This window comes from Meles meles, chromosome 7 (genome assembly GCF_922984935.1).
Source record: "Meles meles chromosome 7, mMelMel3.1 paternal haplotype, whole genome shotgun sequence".
Taxonomy (NCBI): Eukaryota; Metazoa; Chordata; class Mammalia; order Carnivora; family Mustelidae; genus Meles; species Meles meles.
This window is the reverse complement of record NC_060072.1, coordinates 105,246,181-105,263,702: the sequence shown is the minus strand read 5'-3', so window position 1 is coordinate 105,263,702 and position 17,522 is coordinate 105,246,181. Positions and strand designations below refer to the sequence as shown.

The window sequence follows — 17,522 nt, the reverse complement described above, 5'->3', positions numbered from 1 at the left end:
ATCTCAGGGGTTGGTGTTGGTTCCCATGGGGCAGGACCGCAGTGCTGAGGATGGGATCGGAACCAAAGTAGGCCACACAGGTTGAAAATAAACACTTTATGTAAAGACATCCTTTAAGGCGGGTGGAGTTCCCATCATGGGCCTCTCTGGGACTGCTGCCCCAACCCAAGGAAAATATGAGTAAGAGACCAGGTAAGAGACCCATAGGGTAAGAGACCCATAAGGGTAAGAGACCTGTAAGGGGCAGCCAGGAAGCAAACTGACAGATGGGGTCTAAAAGCAATGGAATGTGGAAAGGTCGGGCTGGTGTGGAGACAGGACGGACCCCAGCTCATCCGGCTTGGCCTAGAGTCAAGGTGCTAAATTCCTGGCTCCATCGCAGCACAAGGTCCTCACTTTTGGCCTGGCTCAACATACTGTAAGTCTCGTTCTGCAGACATCTCATACGGGACACCTACCCGGGGATCAGGGACACACAGTCTGTGTCACAGAGCCCAGGAGGCAGAGGCGCCGAGGTGGGGAAGTGGCATTGGTCCCACAAGAACCAGAGGCAAGTGGGGATGGGCACAGGGCAGTGGAAGCAGAGAGGAAACAGTTGTGGGTTTTTAAGGCTGCAAGAGACACTGAGTAGCCCAGCCTCTCCTTTAAGAAGCGAGGAGGCTAAGGATGGAAGAGGAAGTAACTTATTCCAGACTCTTGGTAAGAGCCAGAGGCAAGCCAGAGACCTCAATATACAATGCCCAGCCCAGCTAGGGATTTTCGCTGTGGTGCCCTCTCCTTTTATTTGCAGCATCCCTCCTGGACCACCCCCCCTCCCGCCCCCCTTGCGCTGCCACCTCTGCCTGGGAGGGCTTCACTTACTCCAAGACAGGAGGGAGTGGGAGAGAGGGCTCTGGTGGAGGCCTCAGCCCAGGGATGCAAGCAAAGAACTATTCACCTGCTGCTCAGAGCAGAGTGGGGTGTGTGTGTGTGTGTGTGTGTGTGTGTTCATGCGCTTGCGTGCTCAGAATAGACCCCCCCTATGGTGGCCGATGGAGGGACTGAGGGGAGGAGGGGGCGGGGGGAGGGACTCACCTTCCGGTCGCGGCTTCTCATCAGGCACTGTTGGCTTTTGAAGGCACAGTAGTTTGGATATTGTACATAGTCTGTGTCACAAATCTAAGCCAGGAGCCAGGAATGGAGAGGTGGGGAGACATCAGAAGCCTGCTAACACACCAGTCCTCCAGACAGAGCCCATAACGGCTGAACCAGGGCCAGGGGTAGAGCCTTTGAGAACCAGACCTTCCACACCTGGGGTGCCCCTCTCTGAGGACTAGGTCTCTGTCCCCCTTGCCTTTCCTGCCCCACCCTCAAGTCATGGTTCGGTGCTGAAAAGAAGCCAGGAGCTGGAGAATTAAGTGGCTGCCCTGCTGGTCAGCTTTCTGGGGAAGCAGCTGAGGACCAGGGCATGGGGAACGGGGCCCCATCAGGGTCCAGTCTCAGGGAGCCTTCTAGTGATGGCCAAGCGAGGGAGAGGGCGGAAGAACCTCTCATGTGTGAACTTGGGTGAATCACTTCCCTCTGTGGACCTCGCCTCCCCATCTGTAAATCCAGGGGAGGAGGAGGGATGATCTCTGAGACCCTTTCTAGATCCAGAGGCTCCTCCAGGGCCTCTCCTCAGCCCCAGGGATAAGAGCTGTGCAGGGGCCCCTCATCTCAGCTACCAACCCTTCCTTAAGCTGCCCGGCTTTTCCTGGCCTTGATTTTTCCTGCTAAACCACAGGAGAGAGGGACCTGGCTGTCAGTCAACAGTCTCCTGGAGCTACAGGGGAGGACACTCTGGGGAGAGAGGGGAGCAAAGTTGATTCTACTGAGCAGGGAAAGTGCTGGAACCTAGGTCAAGGAGCTTTCATACTGGAGCAGGGCAGCACAGGGTCACAGGTCCTTGACACCTCAGGCGTCCCCTCGTCATTGGTTGTAGAGGTAAGTCTCACTTTGGGCCAGTGTGGGAAGTGGCTTGACCCAAGGCCCTCAGCAGGGACCCTGCAGAGCTGGGATCAGAAGCTCTGTCTCCTGCCTCCCCATCCCGTGCTCTCCCACCCCTCTGATTCCTACACCTTTCACAAACACAAACCTGCTTTTTCTTTTCTTTTCTTTTCTTTTTGAGAGGAGGAAGGGGGGATGGAAGGGTGTCTACTGGAAAGAGGCAGGAGGCTCAGTGAGGACTGGTTTCCCAGAAGCCAGAGGCCTGGCCCCCCCTTGCACATCTTAGGGCTACTCGGAGCAAATCACTGGAAGGAATAGGGACAGTTGGGTAAGGTTGAGCTTTGGGGAAAGGCGCTGACCTTGGTGGGGAAATCCCCATCCTGGAAGCTAAGGAACTCAGTCTGGAGCCAGCCGGACACTCGGATATCTTCACAGCCCTTGGTGGCCAGCCGGGCGCACCAGAAGTCCATGCGGAGCCCGCCATACATATCCAGCCCATAGAAGCGGCCTGATGTTGGGGTCCCTACCTGTGGCACAGGGGACAGGGGAGAGGTGCATGCCCCCAGCTCCCCTGCAGACCTCCCTTCCTGCTGCCCAGTCCTGCCTGGAGCCCGAGGCCTCCCCCACTGCGGGCTGCCCGGCTGGGTACCTGGGTACCGATGGACATGCTCTGGGCTATGAGCAAAGGGCTGATGAAGGGTGTTTTGTGTGAGCTGTCACACAGCTGTCGCTGCAGGACCGCCTCCGAGTGGCACTGTTCCAGCTTCAGGGAGCAGAAGTCACAGAGGGCACAGGTAGCTGTGTGTCGCCGCCCAAGGCTGTCACAGACCTGGGGCAGGAATGTGGTTGACAGACTGAGGCTGAGACACTCTCAGCCCTGCGGAGCTGTCCCTGCAGAATGTCTTCGCATGAAGGCTCTTCAGAAGGCTTCTCTGGCTTTCCTCCCTGCTCCCTCCCCAAAGGTTCCTCTAGGACCTCTTCTCAGCTCTCTAACTCTTCACCCTCTTCCTGGACGATGTGTTTACTCCCAGAGAACCTTCACCTTTCTGCAGGCAACACCCAAATCTTTATCATGTTCCCATTTCTTGCCTGAGCTTCAAATCCTCATTGCCAAGTACCTGACAGATGTCTACCACCAGGTGACCTATAACTACTCTTTTTTTTTTTTTAAAGATTTTATTTATTTGAGGGGCACCTGGGTGGCTCAGTTGTTATGCGCCTGCCTTCAGCTCAGGTCATGATCTCAGGGTCCTGGGATCAAGCCCCATGTCAGACTCCCTGCTCGGCGGGAAGCCTGCTTCTCTCTCTCCCATTCCCGATGCCTGTGTTCCCTTTCTCCCTGTGTCTCTCTCTGTCAAATAAATAAATAAAATCTAAAAAAAATTTATTTATTTGAGAGAGAGAGTGGATGAGTGCGGAAGTGGGGAGGGGCAGAGGCAGAGGGAGAAGCAGACTCCCCGCTGAGCAGGGAGCCTGACAGGGGGCTTGATCCCAGGACCCTGAGATCATGACCTGAGCCAAAGACAGACACTTAACTAACTGAGCCACCCAGGTGCCCCCAATTTTTTTTTTTAATTTTATTTATTTTTTTGACGGAGAGAGAGATCACAAGTAGGCAGAGAGGCAGGCAGAGAGAGAGGAAAGGAAGCAGGCTCCCCGCGGAGCAGAGAGCCCGATGCGGGCCTCGATCCCAGGACCCTGAGATCATGACCCGAGCCGAAGGCAGCGGCTTAATCCACTGAGCCACCCAGGCACCCCGGTGCCCCCAATTTTTAAAAAAAGATTTACAATTACTCCTAACTTAGGTTCTGAAAAGGACTCATGACCTTCTCTTTCTCTCCTCTCTGCTAATGATAATGCTAATATCTAGAGTCCACACAGTGCGAGGCCCCATGGCCATAAATGCTCTCGCCTCCTTTAGCCTTCACCAGAGCCCTATACTAGCCTAGGTAGGAGAAACATCTCCCACCGCCTGATGAGGCAATGGGCTCGGTTGACGCCGAGTAACCTGCTCAGAACCATATGTCTAATAGATGGCGGAACTCTGTCCCAGCTGACTCCCAGACCTACCCTCTACCCAAGAACCTAGGTCCAAAACCTCCCAGTTCTTGGACGACATTCTTCAGAGTGGAGTTACCCATCTCCTAGCTGGGGTCTGCGCCCCTACTGGGCTTCCTCCCCATTCTTGGGCAGGGCTTGCTAACCATCATGTCCAGTCAGTGCTGTCCGCCCCCCGTCACGCATGGGTACCCATGTCACAGTGCACAGAATCTCTCATGTCACCTTGCTTACTCATACCAGCACATAAGGGAGCATCATCATGTCCCTGATTCAAAATCATTACCGAGTTAGCTTTTCCTACTAAGTTCGATACAAATGCCCCAGGACTGCAGTTTGAGATTTTTCCCCTTAGGACCCTTCCTCTCTCTCGGACTCTTGTCTCCTGCCACTCTGCTCCAGGTAAAAATGGGCTCCTGACTGGTTCTGTAATGAAATCCTGATATCTAGGGAACTCTCCTAGAACTTCCTATACTCAAAAAAAGAAAAAAAAAAAGTCTCAGGGCCACCTGGGTAGCTCAGTCGTTCAGTGTCTGCCTTCAGCTCAGGTCATGATCCCAGGGTCCCGGGATCAAGCCCCACATCAGGCTCCCTGACCTGCTTCTCCCCCTCCCACTCTTCCTGCTGTGTTCACTCTCTCTCACTGTGTCTCTCTCTGTCAAATAAACAAATAAAATCTTTAAAAATAAAAAAATAAAAAATAATTTTAAAAGAGTCTCTTTCCAACACTACTGTATACTTCTTTTATAATGCTACGGAATCCCTCATGATTCTTGGACCCCTTAAGGGTGGGAGCAGTATGCCCGTCCTTGGTGCCCTACTACTCCCTCTGGCAGGAACCTCTACCAAAGCCCCTTCTTTTGCCTGTCAAACATCTTTCATTTTCAGGTCTCTGTTTTAAACATCAGTTCCTCTAAGAATTCTCTACTCCTCCCAAACATGGACCGTGGGGACCGCCATCTGCTGCCTCCAGACTGTGCACTAATCCATGGCTGCCTTTATCCATCACACTGTTCTGCCTGTTTCCTCATCTGCCTCTCTCACTAAAGATGACTGGATCTATTTTACTCATCACCGACATCTCAAGTACTTAGTACCGAGTTGGTACTCTGTACTAAAAAATCAATTATCTAACTTGCTCATTGGCCATCCTCTGGGCTTGACACTATGCAATATTAAACAAACGGTTGAAGTAAGCAAAGACAAGTATGCTAACTTGTCTTATTTGAGAACCTACAGAATACCTTCCTGGGAATAGGACTCGCTGGGTGCTGAGGGCACACTGAGCCTGGGATCCCTCTACCGATCCTTGGAATGGGATCTATGACCCCTCTGGAAAGGAGAGCCGCATCCAAGGCGAAGCCAAGTATTGAGGATGGGTGACCTAGCTCAGGAGGGAATTCAAGCCTAACAGCTCAGAGAGATGAAGAATGAACTCTGGACAGATATGGATTCCGGACTAGGTCTTGGGCCTTCATCTTTGAAGGTGAGCTGGAGATGTCCTCCCAAAGAAGGGATTCTCATGCAGACTCTCTCTCTGAGGAGGCCTTATGCTTTCTGCATCCCTGCCTCTCCCCCACACTCTCAAAGCCCAGCATAGTGCCGGGCCCAGAGGATGGCCAATGAGCATGTATCCATCCAGCAACATTGCAGACATACCGGCTTCCCGAAACCAAGGATCTCCTCCTCTATGTACTGCCAGGCCCTGGCTGTGGGGGTTATGGTACAGGTGTTCTCCACAATTGAGTAGCACAGCACGAGCAAGGCCTCCATGTGGGGCATCTGCAGGAGGCTGCAAGAAGACGGTGCAGGCTGGTGGGGATGGTCCGGAGGGCCGAGGTTGAAAGCCACATCCATTCTTTGCCCCTCCCCTTGGTGTCTGGTCTCAGTCACACACATTCAGCATGGCCGTGAGGCTCTGGAGGCCTTCAGACCAACTGCCTCCTTTTACAAAGGAGGAACTGAGGTCCAGGAAGGGGAAGTAATCTTCCCCAAAGCTGCAGTGCTAACCAGAGGCAGAGACAAGACCAGAGCCCAGTCCCAGGCCCAGGGTCCGTAGCACTCCGTCACGTGAGAACGGGTGTCTAGGGCAGTGCTAAACGCGATGATGATGACAGAGCAGGTGAGGCAGACAGTTGCGAGGCACGCCTGAAGCCCAAGCACGTCTGAGTGGGTCTTGGAAGCTGGGAAAGGCAGTTTCTCCTCCCCCCCAAAAAAGGGCAGCAGTGGGGATAGGGCTGGTGGCTGGGGTCCGGAGGTGGGGCGGCGGGGGGGGTGGGGAGAGGCGGTCAGAACTGCCTGTACCTGTCACGGGTTGGTTTTTTCCAGATGGGTTCTTCATCATACAGATCATTCATTTCATCCATTTCCTGGGCTGATCGAATGAGCTCCTGGATGTTCTCCATCATCATGGGAGTGGACTCCACTTCCCGCACCCGGGGAGTGAAGGAGAAAGGGTTGGAAGACACAAATTCAGACTGGAACTTGAGCTCTGGGTCTGTCTGCAGCCCAGCCATTGACTCCAGTCCCTCCTCCGCCCCCTGTCCTTCCTCTTGCTTTCCCTCCTCCTCCAGCTCCTCCTCTTGCTCTTCTTGCTCCTGTCCTTCCTCTTGCTTGTGTTCTTGCCCTTGCTCCTGCTTGCGCTCCTGCCCTTGCTCCTGCTTGCGCTCCTGCCCTTGCTCCTGGCCCCCGAGGGACAGGGAGGACTGTAGCAGCTCCTCCACGTTGTTGTTAAGCCTCTCCGGCCAGGGCTGGAAGGCCTGTCGTTCTGTGGCTGCAGAAGGGTTTGGGAAGGACCAAGAAAGAAAATGGAAAGGAGCAGTCACGCTTCTGGCCCCCGAGGGTCTTTGTTACAGAGGGACACACACAGAAACACAAAGGCACAAGAAAGCAGCCTAAATGACACTTATTCACACAGTCGAGTCGAAAAGACACAGGGAAGAATACGAATATCAAAATAAAAGAAAAATTGCCATAGTGATTATGGCAATCGTGGTTTTCCTTTCCATCTTCCTGACAAGGGCTCCTCTTCCCTAACTCCCACCTCAAATCCCACCTTTTGTCCCTCTCACTTAGGAAACTCCAAAGATGCTGAATAGCTAGCAAGGAACCCTTTCTAGAGTGAAGATGGTGACTTTTAAAAGTCCTAGAGGACTTCCAGATGCAGGAATATTTTGGGGAGCTGAGAAAAGCAAATTTTTCCTAGAATTGTAAGCACTGTCAGAAGATACTCTGGGCTGGGGAGAGCCCCATCTCGTACTCATAAAAAAGCACTCTCCTGCCTTTTGTAACTGTCTGTGTGCTGCCAGCGCCCCCCAACCCCCAGCCCTGCTCAACATTCTTCCCCATTCCCTCCTGACCCCCCAACGCCTAAAGTCCTGGGCTCTAGGATTTCTGGAAGGGCTTGCAGGCAGCCTCACTGGTACTGGGAGGGTCTCACCTGTGATGTGAGATGAAAGGGGGGAAGTCATTGTGGTGGGAGGGACATCAGAGGAAGCGTCAATCTCCTTGATAGTGTTGGGAGAGAGGATCGAGACTGGCTGGGAGCAGCGGACCCTCTGTAAGGAGAAAAAGACAGTGGGCATGCCTTCCCCATAGGACAGATTTCTACTCCAGCTTCCGGCTCAGTCCTTTTCCGGCATGTCTCCTCTCTCACAGTTGCTGGGCAGGGATGAAGGGATATGTTCCCTGGTAGAACCCTCTAGACCAGAGAAAGGGTTCCCCTGTGAGATAAGACTCCATGTCTGGGCCACACCTCTGCCTTCATTCTTGTGGCTGACTTGAATGAGATCACTCAAGTGTTAGAAGCAAGGAGGGGCTTATCCCTTTGCCTCTTCCCTTCCCTCTTCCCTACTTCTCTTGCAGGAATGAGATTGTTCTGACCGTCTGAACGCCCAAGGTGAGGCTGTACTCCTACGGAATCTGAGTAAAGGATTGGCAAAGTGGCAGGGAGGAAGGATCTCAGGATGGCCCTGCTGGAGCCCTTCCTCAACGCCTCACCCCTTCCACCTCCCCATGGTCCTAGGGCGCCAAAGACAACGTTTGTCCCAGCCCTCACCTTGGAGTAGTAGACGTGGTTGGAGCAACGATATTGAGTAAATTGGCAGAAGGACTCAAACCAGGAGGCATAAGGGAGGTCAGAACAGACTGCGCCTGAGAATGGGCAGGGGTGGAGAAGGTGAACACACAGAAGTGGAGGGGAACTCCCTCCCTGAGGGGGAGGGGCGGTGAGCTCCTTGGGTCCACAGAGTGGAGAATATGGCCTCAGGGTAGGGAGCAGGCCATACCCTTCTTGACTCAGGCGAGCACAGCCCCAGCGAGCACAGGGCTGCCCCACTAGTCTGGCCCTCACCGTCGGGCACCAAGCCGTGATTTTCATATTGGTCCAGCTGGACGAGGGTGGGATTCCGGCAGCCGTGCGTTGCACGGAGACGGCAGGTGGTCTCTGCTTTCCAGGTCGGGGTCAGCAGTGCAAAGAAGCGTTCATATTCGGTGGGAGAGAGAGGGCTGCCTGGAGTGGAGGCCGAAACTGAATCCTGGGCTGGGGCAGGTGGCAGAAGCAGGAGCAGCACTGCGGGGCAGGGAAACAGACCGAACTCCAAAACCCGCTTGGGGCCCTGGACAGACTGACTGGCGAGCGGACCCCGTGGACATCAGCAACCGGGGGTGGGGGGGTGGGGAGGCGTCTGGCCAGAGATCCCAGCGGGTCAGGGTGGCGAGATTCCAAGGGCAGAGGCTAAGGTCTGACCCCAGAAGCCAGGGAGCAAAGCCAAGGCGACCACCCTGAGAAGGCGTTTCAAAACCTTAAAGCATGGGATCTTGGGAGGTGGAGGACTGAACTCTGGGAGGGAGAAACTGCTCGGGCAGACGGGAAGCTCTCACCCTCGAGGAGTGAGAGAAGGAAGCCAGCGGCTAGCTTCCTCATGGCCCCAGTCGATCCGCCCGCGTTTCCCGGACCAAAGCGGCCTCTAACGGGCCAAGCCAGAGAGAGCCGGCGGGCGCGGGCTCGCCGACGGGGGAGTAGAAGGTGCGGCGCTGACGTCACAAAGGGCCGGGGGCGGGGCCGCGGGAACTGCCGCGCGCTCGGGGTTCACCGAGCCGGCCTGCGATGTAAGGGTCCTCACGCGAGTCATATCCCGCCCCCGGGGGGAAGTGACGGCAAAAGCTATCACTGACCCAGGACCTTCGACGGAGTAGGCCCCGTGTTGTTCTTTGTTATTACCCTGCTTCATTCCCGAGGTAGTCCCAGCAAGTGGGTACGTTTCCCCTCTCTTACACATGACAAAACCGGGGTCTGGAGAACCAATCGGCCCCACGGGTGGTGAGGCCTCGACGGGAATGTAGGGGGGCTTCTGGGGCAGGCAGGGACGAAGTGTAGGGGAAAGTTAGGGTCCACCTGGGTAGGAACTAGAGGGAGCCTCCAGGTAAGAAGTGAGCCAAAAGGGGAAACAAGGGGGTTCAGGTGAGGAGGTGCTCAGGATTCCACCTGGTGGTTCAGTCTGAGGAAGTGGTTTCCCAGTGGGACACAAGCAAGACAAGCCATGGGCACAAGGGAAAAATGCTTTTCGGTGTGGTGTTTAAAGTAAGAAATCAAGCTAATAGTATAATAGTACGTGCATAAAACACAAATACACATTTATTGGAAATTAAGTGAAAGATGTTTTATGGAGAAAAGATGCATAATTTTAGAAGTCTGGGAAAGCCCGGGTCTGAGGCACCCCCCCACCCAGCTCTGTCCTTCCCAAGGTGAGATGTGGATTCTGGTGCAGAGGTACCGCTTCTGGTTCCATGTCTTGTTCTACTTCCTCCCACGTCTAATCCAACCCCGACGATGCAAACAAAATGGAGAGCACATGTACTAAAATACAGTCTCTACAATAAATACAGCAGGCCAACATGGATAGCTTTTATTCACCTACTCAAGTTCCTTTACACGTGAGTTAAGTGCACTCCGCCATGCCCCCGCTCCCATTCACAAGGCCAGGATGAATCCTCTTGGCACAGAGGAAGGGGTACCCCTTCAACTAAGGCCACAGCCCAGATGCTCTGGGGGAGCCCCCACCGTGGAAAAAGCAGGAAGAGAACAAAGAGAGTTTATCACACCAGAGCCCCCCCCTACAGGGGGAGGGAATCAGGAGGGCTGAGGAGTGCCCCCATGCTACTGCCCCAGTCCTTAAATACAAAGCAAGGGGAGTGAAGAGGACCATCCCTTGGAAATACAGCACCAACCTCAGCACGGAGGCAAAAGGACAGTGGGCAGGACCACTTCCCTCTGAGGGGCGCAGGCTGAATGAAAGCACAGACGTTTAGCGGCTGCGGCACCCCTCCCTACCAGGGTTTGGATGCAGCCTCAGCACCAGGAGTGGGGAGAGGGGAGGAGAAGGGATGACTACACTGTGCCATCCACTCTCCCTGAGCCCCCAGGCCCCAGCACAGGCTTTCCTCTCCCCACTAGCCTGGGTCCAGAGATGTGGAAGAAACCATGGGAATCCATCGCCCCTATCTATTTCTTCTTGCGTTCCTGGGAGCAGCGTGGGCAGAACCTAGAGAGGAACAATGTGACAGAGAGGCGGAGGGAGAAAGTGAGTGAGAAGGGGTGCCCTCCTCCATGCAGCTCAGGGGCAGCCCGGCGCCTGCTGCAATTCACTCACCACTTCCCCCGAGGCTTGGTCGTCAGCCCCACACAGGCAAAGTGGAACCACTCGATGGAACACTGAAAAGGAGGAAGATGGAAGAAGCAGAAGTCAGGGGCCTGGGGCAGGGGGCTGAGGAAAGAAAAGAAGTTTCCTCCACAGATTCCTCAGAAGTGTTCCCGTATTCCGTCCCTTTGGAGAAATCTTGGAGGTCCCAAGGCCAACCAACTCCACCTTCCTCTTATTCTGCAGTCCCACTATTCAACCGTTTCTTCCCCTCTTGTACCCGCTCCCTCGTGGCCCCCAGAACCCCATCTGGAGGCAAAACGGTTGGTTCTCACATCAGGGTTGTCACAGCCAATCATCTCTCCATAGGAGACCTGGTGACAAAGGCAATAGGTGGGTTCGTTGGGATCCACAGGCATATCCAACACATCAGAGGGGTGGACACTGCCAAAGGTCACTGAGGGCATCCCATACTCAGGACTTCTGCATGCCGAGAGGAAGAGAACGTGTCATCTGCAGAAAGGGAAGCTACAGAGGTGGTAGAAAGACATCCTGGTGGGACAAATGACTTGGGGCGTCTCTTCTCTATCCAGCAAATACCACAATGATGAGGAGAAGTTACTGGCACAGAAGATGGAGAGAGTGGCAAGGGGCAGTGTGGGGTGGGAGTGAGGGACAGGAGAGAAAAATATGCCTCATGGCAAAGTGCCCCCCCCGTACACTCACGTGCGCACAAGTTTCAACTTCTTCTGCGCAGCTTTGGGAGCTTCTTCATCTGAGTTTTTTCCTTTGGAACGAGCACGGGCAGCTTTCTTCTCCTTTTGAGTCCGGCCTTCTAGGAAAAAGGGGAAAAGCCAGAAGGCACGGAGACAGAAAGATGGGTTAAGTCTTCTTGCTTCCCCCTCCTTCCAAGCTGGTGCCCCTCTCTGGTAGCTCAAGGGTGGCTGCTTCTCCCTCAGAATCTTCGTCCCCCCCCCTCAGGCCCCGCCCCCCTCCTCACTCTTTTTGCCTTTGCTGGAAGAGCTGTCATAGTCGCTGGACTCAATCTGCTTCTCCTTCAAATCAGCCTCAAAACGGGCCAGGTCTGTGTCCAGTCGCCGAATGTGTTTGTCCACCTACGTGCGAGGAAGGAAAAGAGAGAGCTACAAGGTTGGTTCAGGCCAAAGAAAATAAGGCTAAGGCACAATCTATGTATCTCCCAGACCCAAAACAGATCCCGACACAGCTGAAGGAGGGGTCTAGGACCCCAAGGATTAGATGGGAGGTAGGTGGGGAGCCGTGAACAGGGCCATACCATCTCATAGGTCTGCATGGCAAGCTGCACCTTGTCGTCACCAAATTCCTTGCACTTGCCATAGGCTTCTTGGATCTGTTTGAGGAGGGCCAATTTTTCCTCGGAGCTCAGGCTGCGGGCGCTATTCATATACTCAGTGGCCAACTTGTCAATTTCAGCCTTCAGGTCTACAACAGAGACAGAGGCCTGGTCACAAAGGCCCCTGAGTGGCTACGTGAAATACACTTCTTCCTCTTGTTTCTTGGGCCTTTTCCATTGACCATCATCATAACCTTCGAACTATAATGCCCTGAAAGTTCATAGGTACTGCGCCATTTACTCAAGTAATGCAACATAGTGACAGAATTTGTTTTAAAGGTACCTTCAGGTGCGGAAAACATTGCTACCATCGTTGGAACTGAACTTATTAGTGAAAAATGAGGAGGGAGTCTTTGCACACAGTACTAATATGAAGTGTATTTTTGTTCGTGTCTGCAGATGCTGCTTTGAAAGGCTTGGTGCTTCTCGAACCATGAATCTTGCCTCACAGGCTTCCGGATTTCTTGTCTCAAAAACATTCCAGCTCGGAGTGCTGCGAAGCCGGCTGGGTCATCTGCTGCGGCCGCCTTCCAGGTCTGTACATCTGTGACTCATCGTTTAAAACTAGGCCCTAGTTCATTTATGTAACAGTTCTTCTACCCTACTTTGCTCATCGTCTGCAGCCTGCTCATATTTCCCGTCACTTTTTCTCTGTTCATCTTAGACATTGCTCCGAATGTTTTCATACTGGAAGGCTGGCGATGTCCCCAGACACTGAGACTGTAGATGTCTACTGCCTGCTCTCTGGTAGGACTCATAAAAAATGTCGATGAAAAGAGACAAAAGAGTGACTATAACGTGGTGCAATGACGGATAACGGGAAGGATCTGTGTACACACTATGTTTGTGCCCCATTTCGTGGGAAGCCTTTGGAGGAAGCTGAAAATGCATGTAGTTTGATAGTCTCCCAACTGGTCTTTCTGTGCGTGAACTTAAGAATATGGACTGTGATACAAAGGAAGCAAGCTGGTTCTCAGGATTCGGCAGGCGGTTCTTGAGGTGGGAGAGAGGGGAGCCTACCTCCAGGATTTTACATGATGTTCACCTTTTCATGAGTAAACTTACCCAGAGTAACTGAAATCACAGCTTTAGGTTTTCTAACACCAGCTTGTCACATCCTTGAGCATGGCTACGTAAGAATGGAAGGTAAGACCTATATATCCTTCAGCAGGTATGGGGCATGGCTCCAACAGATGACATCTTTGCCCTTGAAGAGACCAATCTGACCACTGCAGTGTAACCTCAAGCTCCAAGTGAATGCCTCAATACAGCCAGATTTGCTCAACATCCAAGGAAGGCCACAGATGGTATCTAGTGCTTCTGTAAGGTTGAAGAATACAGTGTAGCGATCCTGTTGTTAACTGCCGCTTTTCCTTTTCTTTCTCTCTCTCTTTTTGAGAACTTCTCTACTACCATGACTAACAATCCAGCAGAGTAGAAACATCCTAGTCTTTCTATAGATTTACTGAATACAGAGAATAGCAACGATTCTCGAGTTGACTTCTTTTTCAATTCTTCTTGCAGATATCAAGAACAGAGCACCTTTGAATTCTTTTTTTTTTTTTTTTAAAGATTTTATTTATTTATTTGACAGACAGAGATCACAAGTAGGCGAGAGGCAGGCAGAGAGAGAGGAGGAAGCAGGCTCCCTGCAGAGCAGAGACCATGCGGGGCTCGATCCCAGGACCCTGAGATCATGACCTGAGCCGAAGGCAGCGGCTTAATCCACTGAGCCACCCAGGCGCCCCAACACCTTTGAATTCTTGAGGCCTTACTGCAGTACTCTATTATGGAAATGCTGATCTAGAAATGCAGAACTTCACTGCTCTCCTTTTAAGAATTACAAGAGAGTCAAAGAGAGAGAAGCCACAGTTCTCCAGATCAGACCAGATGATATGGTAACACCACGCAGGAAAAAGAAAAGATCATACACACTCACTTGACATACAAATTCCTTACTCTGTACGTACCCTCTGTTCTTTGGTCCAGGTCCCTCATGAGCTGAAAGTTTCGCTGCAGTTCGAAGGGGAGGTTTTCGATACCTAGCGAGAAGACGAAAAACTGAGAATCACAGCCCTTTATAGGTTTATAGCTACTTTTAAAGCACAGATCCAAAAGGGGACTCAGGAAAAGAATCCCTCCTTGGAATGGCTGGATTTATCCAGAACAGTACTCATCATTCCCTTCTCAGTGGAGGCCGTGTCTGTATCTCTCCACGATCCACTTTGCATCTCTTCACAGCTTTCCCACCATTTGCCCCTTCAGTGACCTTCCTCAATCAATCAGCCCCTCCTTTTCCTTGATTCCCTCCAAATTTCTTGCCCTCAACCCAAATACCCACCTGGTATCCTCCACTCATCACACACACTTTCAATCTGCTCTCTGTATCACAGTCAGAAAAGTCTCTTAACAAATGCAAATCTCATCAAATCATCCTCCTGCTTTATAACCATCTGGTAACTTCCTATCACACAACTCCTATTCCTGCTTTATCCTTTCTGGCCCATGTTCGCCTTACTCCAGCCTTGACTCAGGTCATTCCCCATTTGTGCTCTGCTCTCATCAGACTGGCCTTCTCTGAGTGCCCCCAACTTGCCAGGGCTTGTCCTGCTGCCCAGCTTTCCACGTGCTGCTTTCTGTCCTGAATGACTGCTTATTCTTCGTCCCACCTCCACCATACCTCTTGGGCTACTAAACTCCTGTTCATTCCTCAAGTTTCAGTTCAACTCCGACTTCTCCAGACTCCAAGTGCCCTTGATGATGCCGTCAAGTTTTCTGGCTCTACCCTTTTGGGTACTTATCCAACTGCAATTAAATCATGAATTGTGCAACCAGTTATTTGGTATCTATCTCCCTAGCCCTCCAGAAGGACTGGACACATCTGTCTTGCTTATTTTGCTATGACTTGCGTACAGAGGGTCTTCCATAAATACTTGAATGCATGCATAGATAACTCAAGTCTCTCCATAAAAGAAAAATCCCTTCCCATGACTCCACTTCAAACTTCTAAAATACCTCCACTGTTTTAACCTATAACGTCAGGTCTGCCACTACCAGTTTACTGAGATTACTTTAAGTCACCAGTGACTTACCAAAACACATGATCTGTTATTAGTCCTATCTTATCAAATATGTCTGCAGCAGTTGGCACCATCTTCTTCCCTTCAGTAACTTTCTTCCTCTTAGGATTCCAAAATCTCCTCACATACTTTCTGATAATTCAAACAGTGATGTTTCTTTAGCCTGTCCTTTTAATGTTAATGTTTTCTTGAGATTATACTTTAATCCTCTCATTTTCCCACCTTCTTTAACATTCTCTGAATGATCTCCATCTCACTCACTCTCACAATTACCATGCCTATGCTTAAGTTTAAACTGAATTAGGTATATTGCTGTTACTCCTGATTCCCTATCTTGCTGATGGTATCATATCCACCTCGCTTCCCAAGCAGGAAATCAAGGAGTCACCTTAGATTCTTCCTTCTCTCTCAACCAGTCAATCAATCAATGTGGTCCTTTTAGCTCTTAAAGACTTCTGTCACTCTCTGAGACCTGAACTTATCATACATTAGTTGTTTTCCTTTATTAAAACCTGTTTTTAAAATCTGTTGGTTCTTTATGCTATCTGAAGTGCAAGCCTCTTAGCTTGACTTAGAAGACCTTGCACAATCCAGCCCCAACCTCTCTCCAGCCTCACTTCCCAATGTCCCATCTTAGAGTCCTATATATCAAGCACTCTGACTTCACTTTTCCTTGACCTGCCACAAACCCACCTTAATACCTTTGCTGATGCCTTCCCCAAATCAGAAATTTCCTTTATTTCTCCACCCTCGCAAATAAACACTCAATCTTCAAATCTGTGATAGCCTTACCTACATCCCCAGGCAATTAGCCCCTCTTTCTCCAGTGCTACCAACTGTCCTTCTGATGTATTTCTATTATTTCACTTGTCACAGTTTTATGATTATTTATTAGCAGAATCGGTTTCCTCCTAGACTATGAGCACTTGAGAGCAGGGTCTGTGTCTTATTCATTTTGGTATCTCTGCAGTACCTGCCATTATGTCTGACACAGAGCAGGGCCTCAATAAATGAATGGATGAATGGATGACTCCCAACACTAAGACAAATGTAAGCGCATAAGGGTGACAGGCTTTGTGAAGGGGTGGTTTACACAAATGGCATAAACATAACACCAGATCTCCATATGATAGGAAATGGATCTTTACTCCAAGAAGAGAAGCGTTCCAGTTTACCATCTGACAGTGGTCACTCACAACCCCCGATCCCCATGAGAAACCGCTTCTGAGAAAGAACTGAGCGGAGGAGCTGCGAGCTGGTCTTTGTCGTTGCTCCAAATGGTCGTGGGTGATATACTAAAAGGACCGATCCTGAACGATTGGGGGGGTGGGGGAGGCGGTGAATAGCCTGAGGCTGGAGACCCTGGAGACTTGGGCTCGGCAAGTATCTTCCCAGCTCTGCCCATTAGCCCTTCAAGAGACATCCCCTCAGCCCTACCGCGCAGCCCCTCCCTCGTCTACACCCAAAAGCCAGGCCTCGACCCTGCTGCCCCGCCCCCTCTTTCTTCACACCCTCCAATATTTTCTCTCACGGAACCCCTTCGTAATTCTGACTTTCTGACCACCGGGACTTCGGGGCCGTACAGTTCCTCAGCCCCGATCCCCCCCGCCAGTCTATGACCCCTGACCCCCTCCTCCAGCCTGCTCTTACTGTCCAGATAATGTTCCAAATACATCCCCGCAGCCATCTTGAAGCAAAACAAAGCAACTTCCGATCCGCCCCGGAAGTGACTGAAACGCAACAGGCGCTGAAGCTATTATCCTTGGGTTGGAGCCTTTCCGCCCTTAAAAGGAGAGCTTCCGCCCTCAGTAAATTATTCGCGGAGACACGTCCGCCCGACGTTGAAACTTTCCCTTTTGCGTAGGTAGCCGTGGAGGCCGGTGCCGAGGTACCTGAGGTGGCTTTAGCCCGCTTCCGCCCTTACTGAGAGCCCGGTACGCGACCGAAGCAGGAATGACGTCACTGCGGATCGCCATTTTGCATTCCCTAGCAAACTTTTTTTTCCCTCCAAAACCAGGATGTGCGGTAATGAGGGGCAACCCCCCCTTGTCTCCTTAGGATAGTATTCCATAAATATACCTTTTTAGCGAGTGGGGACCTTTTCTCCTTTTTGTAGAATATTAATCTAGTAACCACAGCAGGTCCTGGCTGAATCCAGACTCTTCAAGGTAGCTACTTTCTTAACGAAGTTAGGGAGGCGTAGCTGGTGTTGCGAGATTTAAACCCTCCGCATTTCTTTTCATCGCCAGGATTATTTTTTAACATGGAAGAAATTCATTATTTATAAACTCTTATAAATACAAAGACTTACACAGTAAAGCTGTAATTCTTCACACTTGTCAGGGTTCCTGTCCTTCCACACTCGAATACATTCTCACATATAGAATGACACAGTACTTACGGCCTTGC

The 17,522-nt window shown here is 51.5% G+C and overlaps 2 protein-coding genes across 6 annotated transcripts; both read right to left on the bottom strand.

Annotated features, from left to right (window-relative positions):
* Nucleotides 1-146: 146 nt before the first annotated feature.
* Nucleotides 147-8,954, bottom strand: LOC123947323 (acrosin binding protein). The gene is made up of 10 exons (XM_046013461.1): nt 8,905-8,954; nt 8,375-8,593; nt 8,081-8,175; nt 7,463-7,580; nt 6,328-6,796; nt 5,683-5,815; nt 2,615-2,794; nt 2,325-2,492; nt 1,075-1,158; nt 147-454 (listed from the first exon to the last, which is right to left on the bottom strand). The coding sequence occupies exons 1-10, from the start codon at nt 8,945-8,947 to the stop codon at nt 332-334; spliced, it is 1,632 nt and encodes a 543-aa protein (XP_045869417.1). The 5' UTR covers nt 8,948-8,954; the 3' UTR covers nt 147-331.
* Nucleotides 8,955-9,913: 959 nt separating this feature from the next.
* Nucleotides 9,914-16,848, bottom strand: ING4 (inhibitor of growth family member 4). Of its 5 annotated transcripts, none has more exons than XM_046013714.1 (8): nt 16,764-16,848; nt 14,004-14,075; nt 11,956-12,122; nt 11,662-11,776; nt 11,388-11,496; nt 10,997-11,144; nt 10,674-10,735; nt 9,914-10,565 (listed from the first exon to the last, which is right to left on the bottom strand). In XM_046013714.1, exons 1-8 carry the CDS (start codon nt 16,798-16,800, stop codon nt 10,526-10,528), a joined length of 750 nt encoding a protein of 249 aa, XP_045869670.1. In that variant the 5' UTR covers nt 16,801-16,848; the 3' UTR covers nt 9,914-10,525. The 5 variants fall into 5 exon arrangements, with proteins under 5 accessions (XP_045869670.1, XP_045869671.1, XP_045869672.1 ...); XM_046013715.1 differs by having other exon boundaries at nt 11,388-11,493; XM_046013716.1 differs by having other exon boundaries at nt 11,388-11,493; nt 11,671-11,776.
* Between the last annotated feature and the right edge of the window lie 674 nt (nt 16,849-17,522).

What these genes read in the sequence shown, in the direction of transcription:
- LOC123947323 (XM_046013461.1), bottom strand. Translation starts at nt 8,947, where the DNA reads ATGAGGAAGCTAGCCGCTGGCTTCCTTCTCTCACTCCTCGAGG. An exon ending in CCTTCTCTCACTCCTCGAGG is followed by an intron (nt 8,594 to 8,904) that starts GTGAGAGCTTCC and finishes CCTGCCCCGCAG; the next exon opens with TGCTGCTCCTGCTTCTGCCA. An exon ending in TCACGGCTTGGTGCCCGACG is followed by an intron (nt 8,176 to 8,374) that starts GTGAGGGCCAGA and finishes GCCCATTCTCAG; the next exon opens with GCGCAGTCTGTTCTGACCTC.
- ING4 (XM_046013714.1), bottom strand. Translation starts at nt 16,800, where the DNA reads ATGGCTGCGGGGATGTATTTGGAACATTATCTGGACA. An exon ending in CCATGCAGACCTATGAGATG is followed by an intron (nt 11,777 to 11,955) that starts GTATGGCCCTGT and finishes CCTCGCACGTAG; the next exon opens with GTGGACAAACACATTCGGCG. An exon ending in AAGTTGAAACTTGTGCGCAC is followed by an intron (nt 11,145 to 11,387) that starts GTGAGTGTACGG and finishes CTCGGCATGCAG; the next exon opens with AAGTCCTGAGTATGGGATGC.